This window comes from Bufo bufo, chromosome 9, assembly GCF_905171765.1.
Source record: "Bufo bufo chromosome 9, aBufBuf1.1, whole genome shotgun sequence".
Classification (NCBI taxonomy): domain Eukaryota; kingdom Metazoa; phylum Chordata; class Amphibia; order Anura; family Bufonidae; genus Bufo; species Bufo bufo.
In genome coordinates, this window is record NC_053397.1 from 106,735,976 (window position 1) to 106,758,330 (window position 22,355).

Genomic DNA, 22,355 nt, shown 5'->3' on the forward strand with positions numbered 1-22,355 from the left:
GTAGTAGCAGAATAACACAAATAGATATCTGGACTCACTATGTGCGGTACTACTCATTTTGTAATGCAAATATCAGCCCAGGATCATTGTGGAATTCTCCCTTTGAGTGTATTTTGTATTCTTTGATCAATTCTCTTTTCCTTAACCCCCTTAATTAACAGGTGATTTTCCATATTTTAATTTTTGTTTTTTACTCCCAGCCTTCCCAAAGCCAGAACAAGTTGTTCTTTCTATTAGCACCATTTACACCTGCATACAATGCAGTGGGAAGCAGGAAAAAGATCCAAATGAGGCGGAATTATAAAAAACCCACAATTTTATGGGTTTTGTTTTTACATTTCCTATGCAATAAAACTGACCTATTACATGTATTCTCAGGGTCAGTACAATTACAATACCACATATGTATTGTTTTTGGGTGTTTTAATATAAAAAATAAATGTAAAACTTTTTTTTCTTTGCATCGTCATATTCCGACCCCCATAACTTTTTCATTTTTATATTGCAGGATAAACAGGCTGAACTGGATGGACGTATGTCTTTTTTCAGCCTTTTAAACTATGGGGCACATTTATTAAGACCAGTGTTTTAGACGTCAGTCTTAATAAAGCCCTGCACTGGAGGATCCACCACCGCTTCTAAATGTAAGCCAGCTTCCTAGCTGTCTTACATTTAGAACATTTTAATACGACTAAAACAGGTGTAGAATATGATGAATGAGATGGGCCTGTCCCCTTCCCCACCATGCCCACTTTTTCAGACCTGGCACGAGCGGGGGAAAAGTCGCAGATAGCGGTGCAGCGGTGAAGGCCTTTTAACATAGCCGATAAATGTGCAACCCAACCCAACGTCTGGTGTAATAAACATACCTGCCCAGCATATTATGTCTATCTATCTATCTATCTATCTATCTATCTATCTATCTATCTATCTATCTGTCTATCGATCTCATATCTATCTACCTATCTATCTAGCAATAAAATCAATGCATTTCAATGGTATAATGGTACATTTCAGTTATTTTAACGGATCCATGTATCCGTTCCGATATTTTTGGAACATGTCCTATTCATGTCTGTTTTCACTTATTGGAGCCACCCATTAAAGTCTATCGGATCAATTAGGGTGCATTCACATCACCGTTTTGTTTTCCGTTTTTCTGATCCGTCAGAAAGGAAAAACAACTGATGCAATCTGATCATAAAATGATGCTCAAAAAAGACGGGACTGTTACTTTTAGTGCAAACTGATGCTCAATGAGTACGCCTACATGTTTTTTTCCGCATCCATTCCGCATATTTAGCGGTTCTGATGCGGACCCATTCATTTCTATGCAGCCGTTGAAAACTGTTTGTTTTCCGCGTCTGTCATCTGTGGTTCCAATCTGCAAAAAAAAAAAAACGTTTTTCAAGGCCTGTGAACTTCTACCGGAAGTTGAAACTCAGTTTTGCCAGAGTTTGGACATTAGAGGAGAGTGCTTGTGAGGCCTGAGGAAAAAATGCCCCGTTGGGATGTAGACAAGCTGATAACACTTGTCCAGGAACGGCCAGAGCTCTGGGACACCAGGACCAATGTTTACCATGACCGCATAAAAAAAGATGGGTCCTGGGAGGAAGTGGCTCGCCGTATGAAGCCTTCGGAATGGGACAAAGCAGACAGCAGAGGTCGTGCTGATTTAGGTTAGTGCAAGCAATGTTGTTTTGTGTGCTGTCCCTTGTGTCCTGGCCCTGTGTTTGCCCGAATAATTTAGCAAGTAGTCCCATGAGGTCATATTTGTATTACATTTGTGGACAGGGTATAATTCTGGTCTGGCCTGCGCATGTTTGTCATGTTGTCATTTAAAAATGTGTGAAGACCAACATGTTTAATGCATGTCCAGACCTTTGCACCAGTACACAGTAGTAATGTGTACACAGCGTGCGCACTTTACAGTTTCCGACACATGTGGCCCTGTTCTAATTTACATGTTGACATTTTTCCCCTTCCCATAAATATTATTGTTTAAAGGCCTAGGCCAAATATTCACCTCCTTCATCTAAATTCTATCACATTAGTATCCAGTGCTTAACATCAGTTCCACAATGTACTGTCCGACATTGTCCTGATGTGTATTTTCTGGAGCATTTGAAGCTCATGTACTTTTTAAAACGCTGCTGATAACCAGACGTGCCCCGCCATGTTGGACAGGACATCGTTTTGATGCTGTAGATTTCGGCCTGGTGATGTGACAGTGTAAGTGGCGACCATAGTAATCCCTGCTACAAGATGTTGAAAAACATTAGCTGTGTATACAGAGCTAACTCAGACTGGGACATGATTCTGCCATGTAGTTTATGTGAGCGGACCATGGACATCTGTGACTGATATGTATGTTGTCGGCTGTTAGTGAGCTATGCCCTACTGTAACATGTGGTGTTAATTCTCCCCTTTTAGCATATTTGTCAAAAAATGTTTTGCGTTGGGGTCATAATTTGATGTTACTTGTAATGGTTTGATGTTGATTTCTATACATGTTATATCATTTATTTAAAAATGTTTGATGTTTCCAAAGTAAAACAAAAAACTAAAACCTGATGGAATAGTTGTTGGGATCAGTTCCGTCAGGAATTAAATTACATGGGGCGTATACCTATACACCCAGCAGTTACGGTTCTTTTGACCAGTGATGGATTTGAGGCCGTACGTTTTTGCATCAAAAAAGAAAGTATTTAACTGTATGTCAGTGGGCACTAGGAGAATATTTGCAGACCCTTCTTCGGGGTTTTGTCGGCAATATCTGATGGCAGTGGCCTATCCATCAGATTCTCTAGTTTTTTTAAAGAGGAATCACGAGGATGACACGCAAATTTATAAGATTAGGCAGAGAGAAGCCAAACAAGTTATAAGAGCTCAGTCAGTGAAAAAAGGCGTTAAGACATTCTGCAGATACATGAATGAAAAAAGGAAACTAAAACAAGGAATTACCAAATTAAAAACAAAAGAAGGAAGGTATATGGAAGAAGATAAAGAACTAGCTGACTGCCTCGATGAATACTTCTGTTCAGTTTTTACAAAGGAAAATGAAGGGAAAGGACTTCAGTTAGGAAAGAAGACTAATGAATCTTTTGATGCATGTGTCTTTACAGAGGAAGAGGTTCTGAGTCAGCTGTCTAAAATTAATACAAATAAGTCACAGGGGACTGATGGGATACACCCAAAGCTATTAAAAGAGCTCAGTGGTGAACTAGCAAAACCATCAACAGATTTATTAAACCAATCACTGGCAACAGGAGTCGTCCCAGAAGATTGGAAATTAGCTAATGTGCCCATTCACAAGAAAGGTAGTAGGGAGGAATCGGGCAACTATAGGCCAGTAAGCCTGAAATCAATAGTGAGGAAATTAATGGAAACCATACTTAACGAGAGGATTGTGGAACATCTAAAATCCCATGGATTGAAAGATGAAAAACGGCATGGGTTTACTTCAGGGAGCTCATGTCAAACTAATCTTATAGATTTTTTGGATTGGGTGACTAAAATAATAAATGGCGGAGGTGCAGTAGACATCGATTATCTAGAATTTAGTAAGGCTTTTGATACTGTCCCATATAGAAGGCTTATCAATAAATTGCAGTCTTTGTGCTTGGACTCCCATATTGTTGAATGGATTAGGCAGTGGCTGAGGGACAGACAACAGAAGGTTGTAGTCAATGGAGTATATTCAGACCATGGTCTTGTTACCAGTGGGGTACCTCAGGGATCTGTTCTGGGAACCATATTGTTTAATATCTTTATCAGCGAAATTGCAGAAGGCCTCGATGGTAAGGTGTGTCTTTTTGCTGATGACACAAAGATTTGTAACAGGGTTGATGTTCCTGGAGGGATGCACCAAATGGAAAAGGATTTAGGAAAACTAGAGGGATGGTCAAAAATCTGGCAACTAAAATTTAATGTTGATAAGTGCAAGATAATGCACCTGGAGCGTAAAAACCCAAGAGCAGAATATAAAATCAGTGATACAGTCCTAACCTCAGTATCTGAGGAAAGGGATTTAGGGGTCATTATTTCCAAAGACTTAAAGGTAGGCAGACAAAGTCATAGAGCAGCAGAAAATGCTAGCAGAATGCTTGGGTGTATAGGAAGAGGCATTACCAGTAGAAAGAGGGAGGTGCTCATGCCGCTCTACAGAGCACTAGTGAGACCTCATTTGGAGTATTGTGCTCAGTACTGGAGACCATATCTCCAGAAGGATATTGATACTTTGGAGAGAGTTCAGAGAAGAGCTACTAAACTAGTACATGGATTGCAGGATAAAACTTACCATGAAAGGTTAAAGGACCTTAACATGTATAGCTTGGAAGAAAGATGGGACAGAGGGGATATGATAGAAACTTTTAAATAAATAAAGGGAATCAACAAGGTAAAACAAGAATCAACAAGGTAAAAGAGGAGAGAATACAGTTGCAAGAAAAAGTATGTGAACCCTTTGGAATGATATGGATTTCTGCACAAATTGGTCATAAAATGTGATCTGATCTTCATCTAAGTCACAACAATAGACAATCACAGTCGGCTTAAACTAATAACACACAAAGAGTTAAATGTTACCATGTTTTTATTGAACACCCCATGTAAACATTCACAGTGCAGGTGGAAAAAGTATGTGAACCCTTGGATTTAATAACTGGTTGAACCTCCTTTGGCAGCAATAACTTCAACCAAACGTTTCCTGTAGTTGCAGATCAGACGTGCACAACGGTCAGGAGTAATTCTTCACCATTCCTCTTTACAGAACTGTTTCAGTTCAGCAATATTCTTGGGATGTCTGGTGTGAATCGCTTTCTTGAGGTCATGCCACAGCATCTCAATCGGGTTGAGGTCAGGACTCTGACTGGGCCACTCCAGAAGGCGGATTATCTTCTGTTTAAGCCATTCTGTTGTTGATTTACTTCTATGCTTTGGGTCGTTGTCCTGTTGCAACACCCATCTTCTGTTGAGCTTCAGCTGGTGGACAGATGGCCTTAAGTTCTCCTGCAAAATGTCTTGATAAACTTGGGAATTCATTTTTCCTTCGATGATAGCAATCCGTCCAGGCCCTGATGCAGCAAAGCAGCCCCAAACCATGATGCCCCCACCACCATACTTCACAGTTGGGATGAGGTTTTGATGTTGGTGTGCTGTGCCACTTTTTCTCCACACATAGTGTTGTGTGTTTGAACTTTGGTTTCATCTGTCCACAGAATATTTTGCCAGTACTGCTGTGGAACATCCAGGTGCTCTTGTGCAAACTGTAAACGTGCAGCAATGTTTTTTTTGGACAGCAGTGGCTTCCTCTGTGGTATTATCACGGTCGGCGTGGCTATCACATACGTGACACAGAGGGAGGGAACGAGGAAGGCCCTGCCCAAGTGAGAGGGAAGATTGTGACCCCTGACTCACCTGGCGGCTGGCACCTGGCTGCCCTGATGTCCCTAGACGGGTTCCTCACCCGTACGCCGATCACGTGCCTAAAGCCCTGGCTTTCCCTGAGCTGAGCCCTAGGTAGTGAACAGGGCAATGGGAACACTAGTCCGCACCACTAACTCTAAGGGAAAACACCAAGGGGAGGACAGACAACACAGACTCAACATATATTCCCAGGTGGGAGACAACAGGAGACAACAATAAGCCCAACAGGGATCCGGAGGGTAGCACTCAGGAACGACAACCAGGATTAACCACTCCAGTGGGTCAGTATAGATGTCCAGGCAGGAAGCTCTATAACTGGCAACTAGAGAAGTGTGAGGGGAGAATATAAGGAGGTAGGGAGTGGCAGACAAGAAACAGCTGAGGAGGAGAAGCTACGGATCCCTGAGAGAGACAAAAAGGATAGCAAGGCAAACACAGAAAACAATCACAAAGAAACAACGTGATCTTTAGATATAGAGCGCGCAGCCACCCGCTGCGACTTCCTGACCCCGGGTATAACTGAGTCAGACGTGGCTCTTGATACCCTCGTGACAATACCCCCCCTTTCACGAGGGGCCTCCGGACACTCAGGACCAGGTCTCTCCGGATGAGAGGCATGGAAAGTCTGAATTAACCTGTTGGCGTTTACCTCTGACGCTGGAACCCACATTCTTTCCTCGGGACCGTAACCCCTCCAATGCACCAGATACTGAAGAGAGCGGCGGACCCGACGAGAATCAACAATTCTGGCTATTTGAAACTCCAGATTACCAGCCACAATGACAGGAGGAGGTGGCAGCGGCGATGGTTCTAGAGGTGGAACATACTTCTTGAGTAACGATTTATGGAAGACGTTATGGATCTTAAAAGTCTGAGGTAGCTCCAGGCGAAAAGCCACAGGGTTAATGACGGCTACTATTTTATAGGGACCAATGAACCTAGGACCCAGTTTCCAAGAAGGAACCTTCAACTTAATATTCCTAGTAGACAACCACACATAGTCATTCACTCCTAGGTCCGGACCTGGCGACCGTTTCTTATCGGCCATGCATTTATATTTACCACTCATCTTTTTCAAGTTAACTTGCACCTTCTGCCATACCGATGAAAGAGAAGAAGAAAACCTTTCCTCTTCGGGAACCCCAGAAGACCCCCCCTCTTTGAAAGTACAAAATTGGGGATGAAAGCCGTATGCACCAAGGAATGGTGACTTGCCAGTGGACTCCTGATAATGATTATTTATGGCAAACTCAGCTAACGGTAAATATGATGACCACAACTCTTGGTTTTCAGACACAAAACACCTTAAATATGTTTCTAGGTTTTGGTTGGTACGCTCAGTCTGTCCATTCGACTGAGGATGGAAAGCTGAGGAAAAGGACAAGTGAACCCCCAAACGGGAACAAAAATCTTTCCAAAACTTAGAAATAAACTGGGTTCCCCGATCCGAAACCACATCGGAAGGGACCCCGTGAAGCTTCACGATTTCACTGATAAACACCTGAGCGAGAGTTTTAGCATTAGGAAGTGCGGGTAGCGCAATAAAGTGTACCATTTTGCTAAACCTGTCTACTACTACCAAGATAACTTTTTTACCCGCCGACAACGGTAAGTCAGTGATGAAATCCATTGACAGATGTGTCCATGGCCTATTGGGGATGAAAAGTGGCAATAAAGACCCTGCTGGACGTGTATGAGAGACTTTCGCGCGTGCACAAGTAGAACAAGTAGACACGAAATCCATTACATCCTGACGCAACCTTGGCCACCAAAAACGACGAGATAAAAGCTCCAAGGTTGCTTTACTACCCGGGTGTCCAGCAAGTGCCGAATTATGATGTTCTTTTAATAATTCAAGACGCAGGTTTAACGGTACAAACAATTTCTCTGAGGGGCAAGAGGCCGTGGCGTCCCCCTGAGCCTCTAACACCTTTCCCTCTAGAACAGAGTGTACAGCAGAGACAACCACTCCTCTTTGTAAAATAGGTACCGGATCACAAACATTACCCCCTCCAGGGAAACTACGAGATAATGCGTCTGCCTTGGTATTTTTTGCCCCAGGACGATAGGTGATTACAAAGTTAAATCTGGTAAAGAATAGCGACCACCTAGCTTGTCTAGGGGTGAGACGCTTAGCCGATTCTAGGTACAGAAGGTTCTTGTGATCCGTAATCACCGTGACGGGGTGGGTTGCTCCCTCTAAGAAGTGACGCCACTCTTCAAGCGCCAGTTTAATCGCCAACAGTTTCCTATTTCCAATATCATAATTCTTCTCCGCAGAAGATAATTTTTTGGAAAAGAAAGCGCAAGGACGCCATTTGCCAGGAGACGGACCCTGAGACAATACAGCTCCCACTCCCACCTCTGACGCATCTACCTCGACAATAAAAGGCTGGGAGACATCAGGGAAATTAGAACAGGTGCCGAGGTAAACCTCTCCTTTAGAGAGGAAAATGCATCTTTAGCGGCGCCAGACCATTTGGAAAAATCCGTCCCCTTCCTAGTCATGTCGGTAAGGGGTTTAACGATCACTGAATAATTTTTAATGAACTTTCTATAGAAATTAGCGAAACCCAAAAACCGTTGTAGGGCTTTAAGGTTCTCAGGAAGATCCCAATCTAAAATTGCCTGGACCTTCCCAGGATCCATGCGGAAACCTGAAGCAGATAATAAATATCCCAGGAACTGTAATTCCTGAACAGCGAAGACACATTTTTCAATTTTCGCATATAATTTATTCGTCCGTAGGACCTGCAGTACTTGCCTGACATGCACCTCATGTGTTTTCAGATCAGCCGAATAAATTAAGATATCATCTAGGTAAATGACTACAAACCTGCCGATGAGATGACTAAAAATATCATTAACGAAATGTTGGAAGACAGCAGGGGCATTGGTCAGACCGAAAGGCATAACTAGATTTTCATAATGCCCCTCAGGGGTGTTAAAAGCTGTCTTCCACTCATCCCCTTCCCTGATACGAATCAGATTGTAGGCCCCCCTAAGATCAAGTTTGGAGAACCACTTAGCACCCGCAATCTGATTAAAAAGGTCAGGAATGAGAGGAAGAGGGTATGGGTCACGGATGGTTATCTGGTTTAACTCACGGAAATCTAAGCAAGGACGCAGGCCCCCATCTTTCTTTTTAACAAAGAAAAACCCTGCAGCCACGGGTGAAGAAGAGGGTCTGATGTGTCCCTTAGCCAGACTCTCGGAGATATAATCTTTCATGGCTTGTCTCTCGGGACCCGAAAGATTATACAACCTGGACTTGGGTAATTTTGCCCCGGGAATCAGGTTAACCGGGCAATCATAAGGGCGATGAGGTGGTAGTTTCTGACAACCCTTTTCAGAAAAAACGTCCTTAAAGTCCGAAATAAATGTAGGTAGGGAAGCTATGGAGGCAATTAAGCAATTGTTATTTAAGCAATTCTCTCTGCAATGCTCACTCCATTCCAATATCTCCCTGGCCTGCCAATCCACCACTGGATTGTGCGCTACCAACCAGGGAAGACCTAATACCACCGGAGAGGGAAGGCCCTCCAGAACGTAACATGAAAGACACTCATTATGGTGGTCCCCTACCCGAAGGTGTAAATTACGAACAATGTGGGTGAGGTTTCTCTGAGACAGAGGAGCAGAATCTATAGCGAATACGGGAATAGGTCTCTGCAGCGTACAGAGAGACAAACCCATAGTGCGGGCAAAATGGGCATCAATCAAGTTTACCCCTGCTCCACTGTCTAGAAAAACAGAAATAGACTCCGTCTTAACACCAAAAACAATGACCGCTGGTAACACAAATTGAGATGTTCGTATGGAGGAAACGTATACCCCCGGCTGACATCCTCCGCACAGCCCGGGGTTAGTAGTTTCCCGACGGTCTTTTGTTTTTGAGAAAGGAGGGACAGACATTAATGAAATGACCCCTCCCCCCACAGAAAAAACAAGCCCCCCCCCTACGGCGAACCTCGGGAGGACGGACCTGACGAGAAGTTCAGCCTAGCTGCATAGGCTCATTTAAGTCAGTACAGGCTGACTGTTGCTTGGGAGAGGTAACCAATTGCTCCGGAATTTTCGATCTCTCCCTAAGACGTCTATCTATTCTGATAGAGAGGGACATAACAGCATCAAGGGAAAGGGGGGTCTCATACAGCGCCAGTGCATCCTTAACCCTTTCAGATAACCCAGAGCAGAACTGACTCCTGAGAGCCGGGTCGTTCCACTGAGTATCCGTAGCCCACCTACGGAACTCTGAGCAATATTCCTCTGCTGACCGATCTCCCTGTAGGAGTCTCTGTAACTTCGACTCAGCCAGGGCGACTCGGTCAGGGTCATCATATATGAGACCCAAAGCCCCAAAAAATCCCTCCACTGACCGAAGAGCCTGAGAACCAGGGGGTAACGAGAACGCCCAGGATTGCGGATCCCCCTGAAGCAGGGAAATGACAATCCCTACCCGCTGTTCTTCATGACTTGAGGAGTAAGGGCGCAACTTAAAATATAATTTGCAGGCCTCACGGAACGTCGCAAATTTGTCCCTTCCCCCAGAAAATCTGTCGGGAAGAGCAACCTTGGGCTCAGTGACAACCTGGTTACCCATAGCAACCGCTGGGGGTGCGGTCTGCTGCATTTGCTGCTGTTGTTGGAGAACAGACGCCTTCAATCCTGCCACCTCCAAAGACAGGCTTTGAAGCTGTTCTGCCAAGGCATCAATAGGATCCATATTGGATTCTAAGTAGAGAGAGAAAAAAAAAAAAAACAACAAACAAAAAATTATAAAAAAAAATTATTTATTTTTTTCTCAAAAAGTAAGGGCCAGTTATAATATCACGGTCGGCGTGGCTATCACATACGTGACACAGAGGGAGGGAACGAGGAAGGCCCTGCCCAAGTGAGAGGGAAGATGGTGACCCCTGACTCACCTGGCGGCTGGCACCTGGCTGCCCTGACGTCCCTAGACGGGTTCCTCACCCGTACGCCGATCACGTGCCTAAAGCCCTGGCTTTCCCTGAGCTGAGCCCTAGGTAGTGAACAGGGCGATGGGAACACTAGTCCGCACCACTAACTCTAAGGGAAAACACCAAGGGGAGGACAGACAACACAGACTCAACATATATTCCCAGGTGGGAGACAACAGGAGACAACAATAAGCCCAACAGGGATCCGGAGGGTAGCACTCAGGAACGACAACCAGGATTAACCACTCCAGTGGGTCAGTATAGATGTCCAGGCAGGAAGCTCTATAACTGGCAACTAGAGAAGTGTGAGGGGAGAATATAAGGAGGTAGGGAGTGGCAGACAAGAAACAGCTGAGGAGGAGAAGCTACGGATCCCTGAGAGAGACAAAAAGGATAGCAAGGCAAACACAGAAAACAATCACAAAGAAACAACGTGATCTTTAGATATAGAGCGCGCAGCCACCCGCTGCGACTTCCTGACCCCGGGTATAACGGAGTCAGACGTGGCTCTTGATACCCTCGTGACAGGTATCCTCCCATGAAATCGATTCTTGTTTAGTGTTTTACGTATCATTGATTCGCTAACAGGTATGTTAGCATATGCCAGAGACTTTTGTAAGTCTTTAGCTGACACTCTAGGATTCTTCTTCACCTCATTGAGCAGTTTGCGCTGTGCTCTTGCAGTCATCTTTACAGGACGGCCACTCCTAGGGACAGTAGCGGCAGTGCTGAACTTTCTCCATTTATAGACAATTTGTCTTACTGTGGACTGATGAACAGCAAGGCTTTTGGAGATACTTTTATAACCCTTTCCAGCTTTATGCAAGTCAGCAATTCTTAATCGTAGGTTTTCTGAGAGCTCTTTTGTGCGAGGCATCATTCACATCAGGCAATGCTTCTTGTGAAAAGCAAACCCAGAACTGGTGTGTGTTTTTTTATAGGGCAGGGCAGCTGTAACCAACACCTCCAATCTCATCTCATTGATTGGACTCCAGTTGGCTGACACCTCACTCCAATTAGCTCTTGGAGATGTCATTAGTCTAGGGGTTCACATACTTTTTCCACCTGCACTGTGAATGTTTACATGGTCTGTTCAATAAAAACATGGTAACATTTAACTCTTTGTGTGTTATTAGTTTAAGCAGACTGTGATTGTCTATTGTTGTGACTTAGATGAAGATCAGATCACATTTTATGACCAATTTGTGCAGAAATCCATATCATTCCAAAGGGTTCACATACTTTTTCTTGCAACTGTATTTAAAAGAAGAAAAACTGCTAGAAAAGGACATCGTTTTAAATTAGAGGGGCAAAGGTTTAAAAGTAATATCAGGAAGTATTACTTTACTGGGAGAGTAGTGGATGCATGGAATAGCCTTCCTGCAGAAGGGGTAGCTACAAATACAGTGAAGGAGTTTAAGCATGCATGGGATAGGCATAAGGCCATCCTTCATATAAGATAGGGCCAAGGGCTATTCATAGTGTTCAGTATATTGGGCAGACTAGATGGGCCAAATGGTTCTTATCTGCTGACACATTCTATGTTTCTATGTTTTTTGGTCTGTGCTGACTTCTACTTGATGCTTGCTAGTTAATTCTTAACGGTTGGCTTCAAAGCCGTCTGTGCCAAAATTCCACAAATTGCAGTTTGCAAACTATGGCAAGCAATGCCATTCTCCCTCTCCCTTTTACAGACTGACAGAATTTCAGAAGTTGGTTAGCTCCTGAATGTGTCTATATAACATGTTTTAGAGTCGGACACCTCTAAACACCCAGCAATCTTGTGTTTCTATGTGAACAATGTTCAAAGCAACAGTCACGCTTTTCTTAGATTCTATAATGTGGCAACAAATGTTTAGGGCGAACATTTGTAAACCTTGTTTGATGTGTGCAGGCTCACCTTATATTGTGGACATGCACTACTATGTTTGCCATAATTTCATTGTATTTAGAATGTAATTTTTAAATAATGTAGTTAATTTTTTTTTATCCGATTTGCCCTACAGTACTGTGGACAGTCTGGATGATTCAGAGCAGGAGGAATCCCAGCTTTCTGATGTGGGAGGTGCAGAAACTCCAGCTGTGTTCTCCCCAGTGTCCACTCCCACACAGAACCCGGCTGAAGATCCCGAACAACAGCCAAGGGAAACTTCTAGGCCACAGGAACGGAGCCCTGAACCGGCATGCCATCCAGAGATGCGGCGACACCCTGCCTTCTTTTGGGCTAGCTAATTGTGAAATTATTGATTCACAATTCATTGATTACCTAGCCCGGAAGAGGGATGATGTGCAGGAGGAAATTATGATGAGGGGGATGGTGCCATTGTTGCGTCGGGTACCTCCAGAGGCTGAGTACTTGCATGTCCTCAATTGCCCAGATGTATGCCTCCCCGTTCCAAGGTGACATACATTCTCTAATAGATAGAGTCCGGCGCCAGGTGATATTAGGCCAAAATCCAATCCCCATCAGCTATCCACCTCGACAGCCCCCAGTCCAAGAGCCATCTTTCCAGCCCCAACGGTTTCCCATGTGCCCATACCCAAACCCCCCCCTTTGGCCATAAACATTATCCGGCCCCTTATACATCAGGGGCCCTGTATCAGGAAAATGTTCAGCTTGGACCCTCTTATGGACCAACCTCCTTTACAAGGAATCTATTAGATTTGTAATTATGTATTTTTAATTTATTTTATTTATGTATATTGTAAAATTTGAGACATGGTTTGTCTTAAATTTTTTGTTTGGGGGGGGTTAGGGTCAGTAAAAAACATAGTTCAAAATTGCTTGGCTCATGTTCTTGCTTGGAACCAAACTTATGTCATCATTTCTACACATTTCAACATAAAAGTATTGTGCATCCTGGTGAAGTTGTGTAGAACACAAGCTTGAATCACCAGGGTAGCATTCTCCGGATCCCTCTGTATGGATGACATAAACACCCTCCACTTGCTGCAGAGTATTCCGAAAGCGCACTCAACATTCTAGCGGGAACGAGTCAACTGGTAGTTGAAAATACGCCTCCTGACATCCAAACCGCGTCTGGGGAAGGGCTGCATAACATGGGGAGTCAATGCAAACCCTTCATCAGCAACGATGACAAATGGAGCCGGCGGACCTGCATATCCGGGCAGTCTTCTGGACTCAGACAGGGCAAGCTGGTTGACACGAATCCGCTCACCCAATCTGGAAGCACAAAAGATGCAAGCATCTGATGTGCTTCCATAGGCCCCAATATCAACCATTATAAACCGATAGTTACTGTCTGCCAAAGCCAAAAGCACTACCGAAAAATATTGTTTATAATTGAAGAATCGGATGCCAGAGTGAGGAGGCTTCTTAACAAGAATGTGCTTGCCATCCAGTGCCCCGATGCAGTTTGGAGACTGCGCAGAATCATTGAAGCCCTCAGCGATTCAAACCCAATTCTCCGCCTTAGGCTGTGGCATTACCGCCTCTTGGAGTCTATGCCAGATGACATGACAAGTGTGATGCACAATCCGAGAAATCGTTGAGGTTCCCAAAACAAACTCAAAATGCAGTGATGCAAATGAGTTCCCAGTTGCCAGAAATCTGTAGAAACAAAGAAAACATAAAATAAATTATATTGGTAAGGGTTAATGGCATCAGGAACATGGTGAGTAAAATGGCTGTTAGTAGACATAATTTATACATTCTATGTTCCTTTTTTTAATAAACATATTTAAAATACAGAAAATTCGTTATACAGGGTTAAACACTCACAACAATGGGAGTGTGGGCCAGACTCCTACAGGCTCTTTTTACGCCTACTGTGGTCACGCCATTTTCATGCAGAATGTATGGGCTATGCAGGATGATGTGAACATTATATCAGCATGATGATGGCGTGCCCAGAGAAAAAACAACAGAGCTTCTCAGACAACAATACCTATTATCTTTGCATGTCATGTGGCAGATATAAATAAAATAATGGAAATAGACAATGGCACAAAGAAATAACACACAAAGACTTGTAACTTTAGCTGACATGACCACATGTCTAACATCAGGCACTTTAAGAACCATGTTACTAATGACAGAAGCCCTAGACATTACTGTTAGCAATAAAAGAACATATTTTTTACCTCAGTGTGACGATGAGCCTTTCCTCAGGAGTAATGCAGCGCCTCATGTTGGTGTCCTGGAAGCTGAGGACAGTACGGAGAGACGACAGCAGGCAATCAAATTAGACACTGACATCCGACAGAACGACCAGAACTTTTCAGGATGCTGACGAATATCAGTGTAGAGGTTATGGAAGTGGCCTTTCGTGTACCGTAGGGAAATAATGGGATGGACCCAAAGTCTCCTCTTTCTCCTCAGTTCCTCGTCCAGCAGAAGTGACTGCTGTCCGCATCGCCTAGAAAAAAGCCAGTGCACTATGGCCTCATCCTGAGAGTCATCTGCCATGGTAAAAGCAAGACCCAAAACGCAAAAATTCTATGTGACCAAAGCCTAAGAATCAAACAACACTCTGTACCCTGGAAACACTGCAGAAAATGGCCACCAAACAGTCAGATGACCAGCATATATACCTGTATCCTGGGTGGGGATACTTAAAATTCACACAATTTCCTCTTACATTATTTGCGGTTCGCAAAAAAACAGGAGACACAATGAAAATCAACGGCCATATTTTGTGGACAGACGGAACGGATGCGGAAGCACAACGAAAAAAAAAAAAACGGAAACACGGATCCACGGTTTGCAGACCGCAAAACACAAACGTTCGTGTGCATGTAGGCTACAACTGATGCTCAAAATAAGGGATGTTTTTAAAAATTTTATGATTTTCTGACGAAACAGAAGAACAGAAAACAAAACGATGATATCAGAGCACCCTATAAAAAACGTATGCACTTCTTCACTTGACTGTACATAAAAATTATTGGTATTCCACAATACTCAAAAATCCAAAATATCTGCTTAAAGTGCAGATACATGTTAACTGCCTAACAGGGCTATTATCAGATCCAAACAGAGGTTACTGAATCTACTAAAAATCTAATAATAGAAAGTTTATAGTTGAGGGTTCACAAGTGGACATTGCAGATGAAATTAAGAAAAAAAATCCTGAATGCGTATTTTAGAGCAATTTATTAAAGATTAATTGTCACATCATTTTTATCATAAATGAACCGTATATGACAAACTTTGGATTGTGTCTTATCAGAGAAAGATGCCTCTTTTTCCTCTTACCAGACAGTTTTCCTGCTCCCACTTCCTTTTCACTAGTCGCCCTTTTACACAGATCAGTGTAACAGGCAGTTATTGGGAATGAACCCGATATTGATTGTATGAGGAGTAAACATTTTTTATCATTGTGTTATTGTATGTTTCTACAAATGCTCATCCCTGAAAATTGACCCAATGATAGGTCTATGTAAAAGGAGCCTAAGCCTCATTCACACGTCAGTGTTTTCCATCAGTGATTGTGAGCCAAAACCAGGATCGGAGTCTCCACAGACATAAGGTATAATCAGGGGTCGAGTCGAGGGGGAACGCGTGGGAACGCGTGGGAACGGCGTTCCTGCCCTTTTTCTTTCATGGCAGGAACGCCGTTCCCTTTCAGGGCAAAAGGACCAGGAGGGGAAGCGGTGAAATCAGATTCACAGGGGGCGGAGCGGAGGCGAGGCCCTGCGTGACTCGCACTGTGCAGGGCAGGCTAAGTGAGGAGGGAAGGGGAGCGGCTTCAGTTGAGGACGGAAGACTCACTGACTGACTCCCCCCCCCTCCTCCTATCCTGAGCCTGCGACTGCCTGTCGTACCTACCATATAGGCAGACCACGCAGCTGCTATGGGGCCCGTGAGGAAGGGGGGGCCCTGCAGTGGAGGAGAGTCCCCGCCCCTGTCTATCTTCCTAACTGTCTCCCGTCTGCTAGCCCCGCCTCCTAGCTCCGCCTCCTGTCTGTTAGCCCCGCCCCCGCCTGATTCCTCTGGATTGCCACAACCAGTAATGAAGTAAGTGAGGACTTGTAGGTGAGGACAGTGCAGAGGTGTATGTGTGTGGAAGGGGGCAAGGTCACTCAGCTTTCCCAGGCTATGCCTCTGCACATATGCCATTCAGAACAGGAGGGAAGCTGGGTGTCACTACATTATGTAATGTGACTCAGCTTTCCTGATGTCCTGCATGGCACAAGTGCAGAGGCATGAGAAGATATGAGGGTAGGTGGGAGTTGTGTTACTCAGCTTTCTCATGTCTCTCCACATGTGCCATGCAGGGGAGCAGAAAAGCTGGGTGCTATTACATCATGTAATGTCACTCAGATTTCCTGCTATCCTGCAAGGCATAAAAGCTATGGGGCCCAATGATTTCTGTGTACGCCCCTGCCTGACTGTCTGCTGGGGTGAGCGTGGCTGGACCATCCGACCGGACCGGGGTCCTGGTGGTCCGGTCCAGGCCAGTCTAAGTGTCTGTGACTGTCCCTGAGTGTGTCCGGGGGCCCTAATCCGCCTGGTGGGAGCACCGGTGGCCAGCAGCCCCAGACCAGACCAGTCAATACCCCCTCTTTTATCTCAGTCAGTACTCTCACCAGATGTGACTGCAGGCAGCACAGCAGCAGGCCAGAAGAGATTGATCAGCCAGGATTAATGTGCACAGCCTGGGTGGGAGGCCCCCCTTACCCTGGCCTTAGGCAAGTGACAAACTGCCCCCCCCCTCCTCAATCTTAGGCAAGTGACAAACCCAGCTCTGCTACATCTACAATGAGCAACTACAACAAATGTAATGCCAAACTGCAGTTCCTCTATGCGATTGTGATGCCTCAGATAGCTTCCACTGGACCCACAGCCTGTGGGTCCAGTGGAAGCTATCCAAGGCATCACATAGAGGAACTGCAGTTTGGCATTACATTTGTTGTAGTTGCTCATTGTAGATGTAGCAGAGCTGAGTTTGTCACTTGCCTAAGAATGAGGGGGGCAGTTTGTCACTTGCCTAAGCGAGGCCTCCCACTGTGCACATTAATCCTGGCTGATCGATCGCTGCTGCTCTCACATCTGATGAGAGATTTCCTAAGGGGGTATTGACTGGCATTAGGGACGGGCTGGTGGATGAGGGCAGCCACCCGGTCCTGCCTATGGATCACCCAGTTTGCACTTAGCTATGCCCAGGCCCCATGCCAGGGGGTCCCTGATGTATTAACTGACCAATAACATGGAGATCCCAGTGCCAGCTGCCTTGCTGGTGGACGATTGGCATATACTTATGCTGTGGGCCACAGCAGAAGTATATGCTAATCGTCCACCAGCAAGGCAGCTGGCACTGGGATCTCCATGTTTATTTCATGTTAATTTTGCAGTTGTTTGTGTAAACTGGAACTTTACAATAAATTTTGCACTGAATTTTCAGCGAAATATATATATATTTTTTTTTGGGGGGGGGGGGGGGGTTGCAGTGGATCTTGGGTAAGTTCCCACACTTTTTTCCCCAGGACTTGACCCCTGGGTATAATGGAGAGATCTGTACCTGTTCTGTGTTTATGGCTCACAATCACTGATGGAAATCCCTGACCAAAACACTGACTCACAGTTCACTGCTCAGATCTGTCTTCAGTGATGATGCGCTACCTGGTGACTAAAGGATCAGATTACAGAGAAGTCTATGGAGAGGGGAAAGGGTGGATGAGGGGGTCTAAAAAAAACATAATTAGATTAATTTGTGCCAGATTTATTAAAAGATGCACACCTGTTAATAAATTTGTCATAAAGTCAGGAAAAAAACATTTACGCCAACTTGGAAATAACATAGATTCGTATGAGAATTTGCACCATTTGACTTTGAGAACGCCTACTGTTTCATTTTTTAGCTAGTACCAAGAAAAAAGTGAAATTTTGTGCAGATTATGACTTTGTGGTTCAGTTTAAGACAAAAACTGTAATAAATGTGGGCACCTCAATTTTATAGAAAAAAATGAAAAATAATTTAAAACATGGATTATACCTCAAACACTGTTTAAATCCCATTTGCAGCAGACATCTTGAAAGTTTGTGTCAAATAGTGATCTTATTCAAACTTGTCAGCCAACCAGAGGCCTACCCACAAAACACTAACAGGCACATGTAAACAAAATGGCCAAACCCCACAGAAAAACAAAATCTGGAAAATCGCTGAAAATAAAACTCTTAGGCCGAATGCACACGGCCGTGTTCCGCGGCCGAGAGCGGTCCGTGGTATGCTGGGCTGGATTCCTGTTCAGAGCAGGAGTGTACGGCGTCATTGGTTGCTATGACGCCGTGCGCTTCATGCCGCCGCTGCTGTACAGTAATACACTTGTATAGATCATACGAGTGTATTACTGTAGTGCAGCGGCGGCATGAAGCGCAAGGCGTCATAGCAGCCAATGACGCCGTACACTCCTGCTCTGAACAGGAATCCAGGCCGGCATACCACGGACCGCTCTCGGCCGCGGAACACGGCCGTGTGCATTCGGCCTTAGACTGAGTTCACCTCTGTGGTGCAGGCTCGATTAGGGCCCCTATTGCAGATTACATCCAAAAAGGAGGACAAAATAGCACAGCTTACAGTTTTACAGCGCTGTTTTGTCTGGTAAATGATGGATTCTTGATGGAAACCAAATGGACCCAATTATAGTCAGTGGGGTCCATCGTGCACCATTGGTGGCCAATGTGTGATGGATCCATATTTTTTTCGTTCATTCTGTTCTGTTTCTGTGATGGAACAAAATAATGAAATGCCTGTTAGTGATGTGAAAAGGAGCTTTGGTGATAACAACTTTTGTTTGAGGTTTAGGGGTAATCTGTGCATTTTTTTCATCATAGTAATATTTTGTGTACCGCATTTCTAATATCAGATGGTGTCATTATTCTATTGCTGTTAAAGGTTTTTGGTTTTCAGAGCAGATTTTACTCTTTTTCCTGCAAACATTCATTGATCACTTTGTTTGCACAGAATGAAGACATTGGTGAATATACCTGCTTAGCTACAAATGTTGCTGGCGTATTGGAGCATACCATTACATTGTCTCTGCAAAGTAAGGCCTTTTTGTATGTTTTATATGATACAAAGTGATGGTAAAAAGTGTGTGAATTTCTTAAACCACTATATTCCTGGGGAATTTTGACACTTTATTGGAAATATTCAACATGGAGCATACATAGTGAAAATGACTTTAAAGGGGTTCTCCAGGATTATCATACTGATGACCTGTTCTCAGAATAGGTCATAAGCATGAGATTGGTGGGGGTCTGACTTCCAGCACTTAGGCTTCTTTTTGACATCACGTTCATCTGTCACATGCCCTAGGTACAGATCAGTCACTTACTAGTGAATAGGCTCAGCTGCTCCCCTATCAAATAGCTGATAGCGGCGTCTGGGGGGTTGGACCCCCGATGATCTAAATGACCTATCCTGAGGATAGGTCATAAATATGTTAATCCCAAAAAACTATTTACCAAGTATTCAAAAAGAAAGTATTTCATCAAGACATCCTTTGTCCATATGAGTAGAGTATATGTATGTCGGGGGGGGCACCACAGAGATGAAGAGCTCCCACCAATTCACAAAAAAAGATGTACTTACTTGCTGCAGCTTGGTTGAGGGAAGGAGGCTGGTAGAATTGATTTAAGAGTTAATGGAAAATTAGTTTATTTAACAAAAGATACTGTACAATGTTGCAAATGCAGCATAATCTGCATGGAACTAGCTAGACAACAGACATCTTAGACAATGTGCCTTTTGCTTGTTAATTATCCCTAATTATTTGTACATTGTTTAAGTTATATATCTGTAGGTGTAGTGTATATCATCAAATGGTCACAAACTTTCAAATAAACGAAATCAAGCGAATCATGAAAGGCCTTTTATAGGAAATAATGCAACTTTGACAATTTTTTTTGTGTGTGTAATTTTGGAAAATTTTAGGCTACTTTCACACTCTCATTTTGGCTTTTCATTTGGGAGATCCGTCATGGGCTCTCACAAGCGGTACAAAACGGATCAGTTTTGCCCTTATGCATTCTGAATGGAAAAGGATCTGCTCAGAAATTCAGAATGCATCAGTTTGCCTCCGATCAGTCTCCATTCCGCTCTGGAGGCGGACACCAAAACGCTACCTGCAGCATTTTGCTGTTCGCTTGACGAAACTGAGCCAAACAGATCCGTCCTGGCACACAATGTAAGTCAGTGGGGATGGATTTGTTTTCTCTGGCACAATAGAAAACAGATCCGTCTCCCATTGATTTTCATCACGTATCTGTCTTGCCTATGTTACAGATAATACAAACGGATCCGTTCATGACGGATGCATGCGGTTGTATTATTGTAACGGATCCGTTTTTGCAGATCCATGATGGATCCACCTAAAACGTGAGTGTAAAAGTAGCCTAAGTTATGAAGCCAAATGTAAATATGTGTATTAAAACTACTCATGCTTCATAATATTTAGATTACAACGTAGAAAGAATTGATGTCTTATATCGACTTTCATTCTTTAATATCATTTGCTCTGTCCTTTCATTGTATCTACAGAACCTCCTATGATCACAATTCATCCAATAGATACTACAGTGAATGCAGGTGCAACAGTGGTTCTAAACTGTCAAGCAGATGGTGAACCTGAACCTGACGTTATCTGGTCCCGTGTAACTCATCCCATCTCTGGAGATAATCGATTCACAATACTATCAAATAGTTCTCTAAAAATTGTTGCAGCTCGCAAGGAAGATACTTCTATATATGAATGCAGAGCTACAAATATTATGGGATCAATAGCTGTCAAAGCTTCTTTTACTGTACAAGGTAATTTAAAAAATCTTGCAACAGTTTAGACAGCAACTTAAAGTCCGAAAACAATATTAAAGGGGTTGTCCTAAAATGACAACCTATAACCAAAAGCCATATCAGAGTATGGTGGTATCATAGACAGGAGCCAGCAATAAGAAGTTTGTGCTCTGGGGACTGGTCACGACTATTCTCTTTCCCTCGATCACAGACTTGTTTTGCTGATGGACTAGTGATGATCAGCTGATTGCAAAATAGGTCTTATTTAGAGCAGTGTTTCCCAACCAGTGTGCCTCCAGCTGTTGCAAAACTACACCTTCCAGCATGCCCGCACAGCCAAAGGCTGTCCGGCAATGCTGGGAGGTGTAGTTTTGCAACAGCTGGAGGCACACTGGTTGGGAAACACTGATTTAGAGAACAGGTTCTCCAGAGGGGACAACCCCTTTTAAGTTTCTAAAACTGTACCACAGCAAACATTTGGAGGAACCCTGTCCCTCTATATAATGTGGTTCCAGGGCCGGTTTTAGACAAAATGTGGCCCTGGGCGAAATTTAAAGCAGGGCCCGAAATTCTGAAGTACTGTATCAACAGTCACATTTATTCACTTCATGCAAGGGGAGAAGTCACCACCATGGCTCACGATTAGTTGCAAGCAGCGTCAAAATGGATGATGACATCCAAGGACCTGAGCAGAGGTCGGAGAGCACTGGAGCTGAGAGGAGGAAGAGGAAGCAGGTAAGCTACTTTCACACCTGCGTTCAGGTGTCCGCTCGTGAGCTCCGTTTGAAGGGGCTCACGAGCGGTCCTGAACGCAGCCGTCCAGCCCTGATGCATTCTCAATGGAGGCGGATCCACTGAGAATGCATCCGCCTGCCAGCGTTCAGCCTCCGCTCCGCTCAGTGAGCGGACACCTGAACGCTGCTTGCAGCGTTCGGGTATCCGCCCGGCCGTGCGGAGGCAAACGGATCCGTCCAGACTTACAATGTAAGTCAATGGGGACGGATCCGTTTGAAGTTGACACAGTATGGCTCAGTTTTCAAACGGATCCGTCCCCCATTGACTTTCAATGTAAAGTCAAAACGGATCCGTTTGCATTATCATGAACAAAAAAAAATAAAAAAAAAATATATATATTTTTTTTTTTTTTTGTTCATGGTTATGCAAACGGATCCGTTCTGAACGGATGCAAGCGTTTGCATTATAGGAGCGG

At 44.1% G+C, this 22,355-nt stretch overlaps 1 protein-coding gene across 3 annotated transcripts in view; it reads left to right on the forward strand.

Moving 5' to 3' along the window:
- The window catches only part of HMCN1 (hemicentin 1), a 723,834-nt gene that overhangs the window by 533,543 nt on the left and 167,936 nt on the right, over positions 1-22,355 (forward strand). For 2 of the 3 annotated variants that reach the window (XM_040408842.1, XM_040408843.1), the window contains 2 exons: positions 19,316-19,397; positions 20,894-21,163. The exons of the other annotated variant lie outside the window; for it this stretch is intronic. In XM_040408842.1, coding sequence (XP_040264776.1) covers positions 19,316-19,397; positions 20,894-21,163 — 352 coding nt within the window. The remainder of the gene's footprint in view (positions 1-19,315; positions 19,398-20,893; positions 21,164-22,355) is intronic. 3 annotated transcript variants of the gene reach the window in all.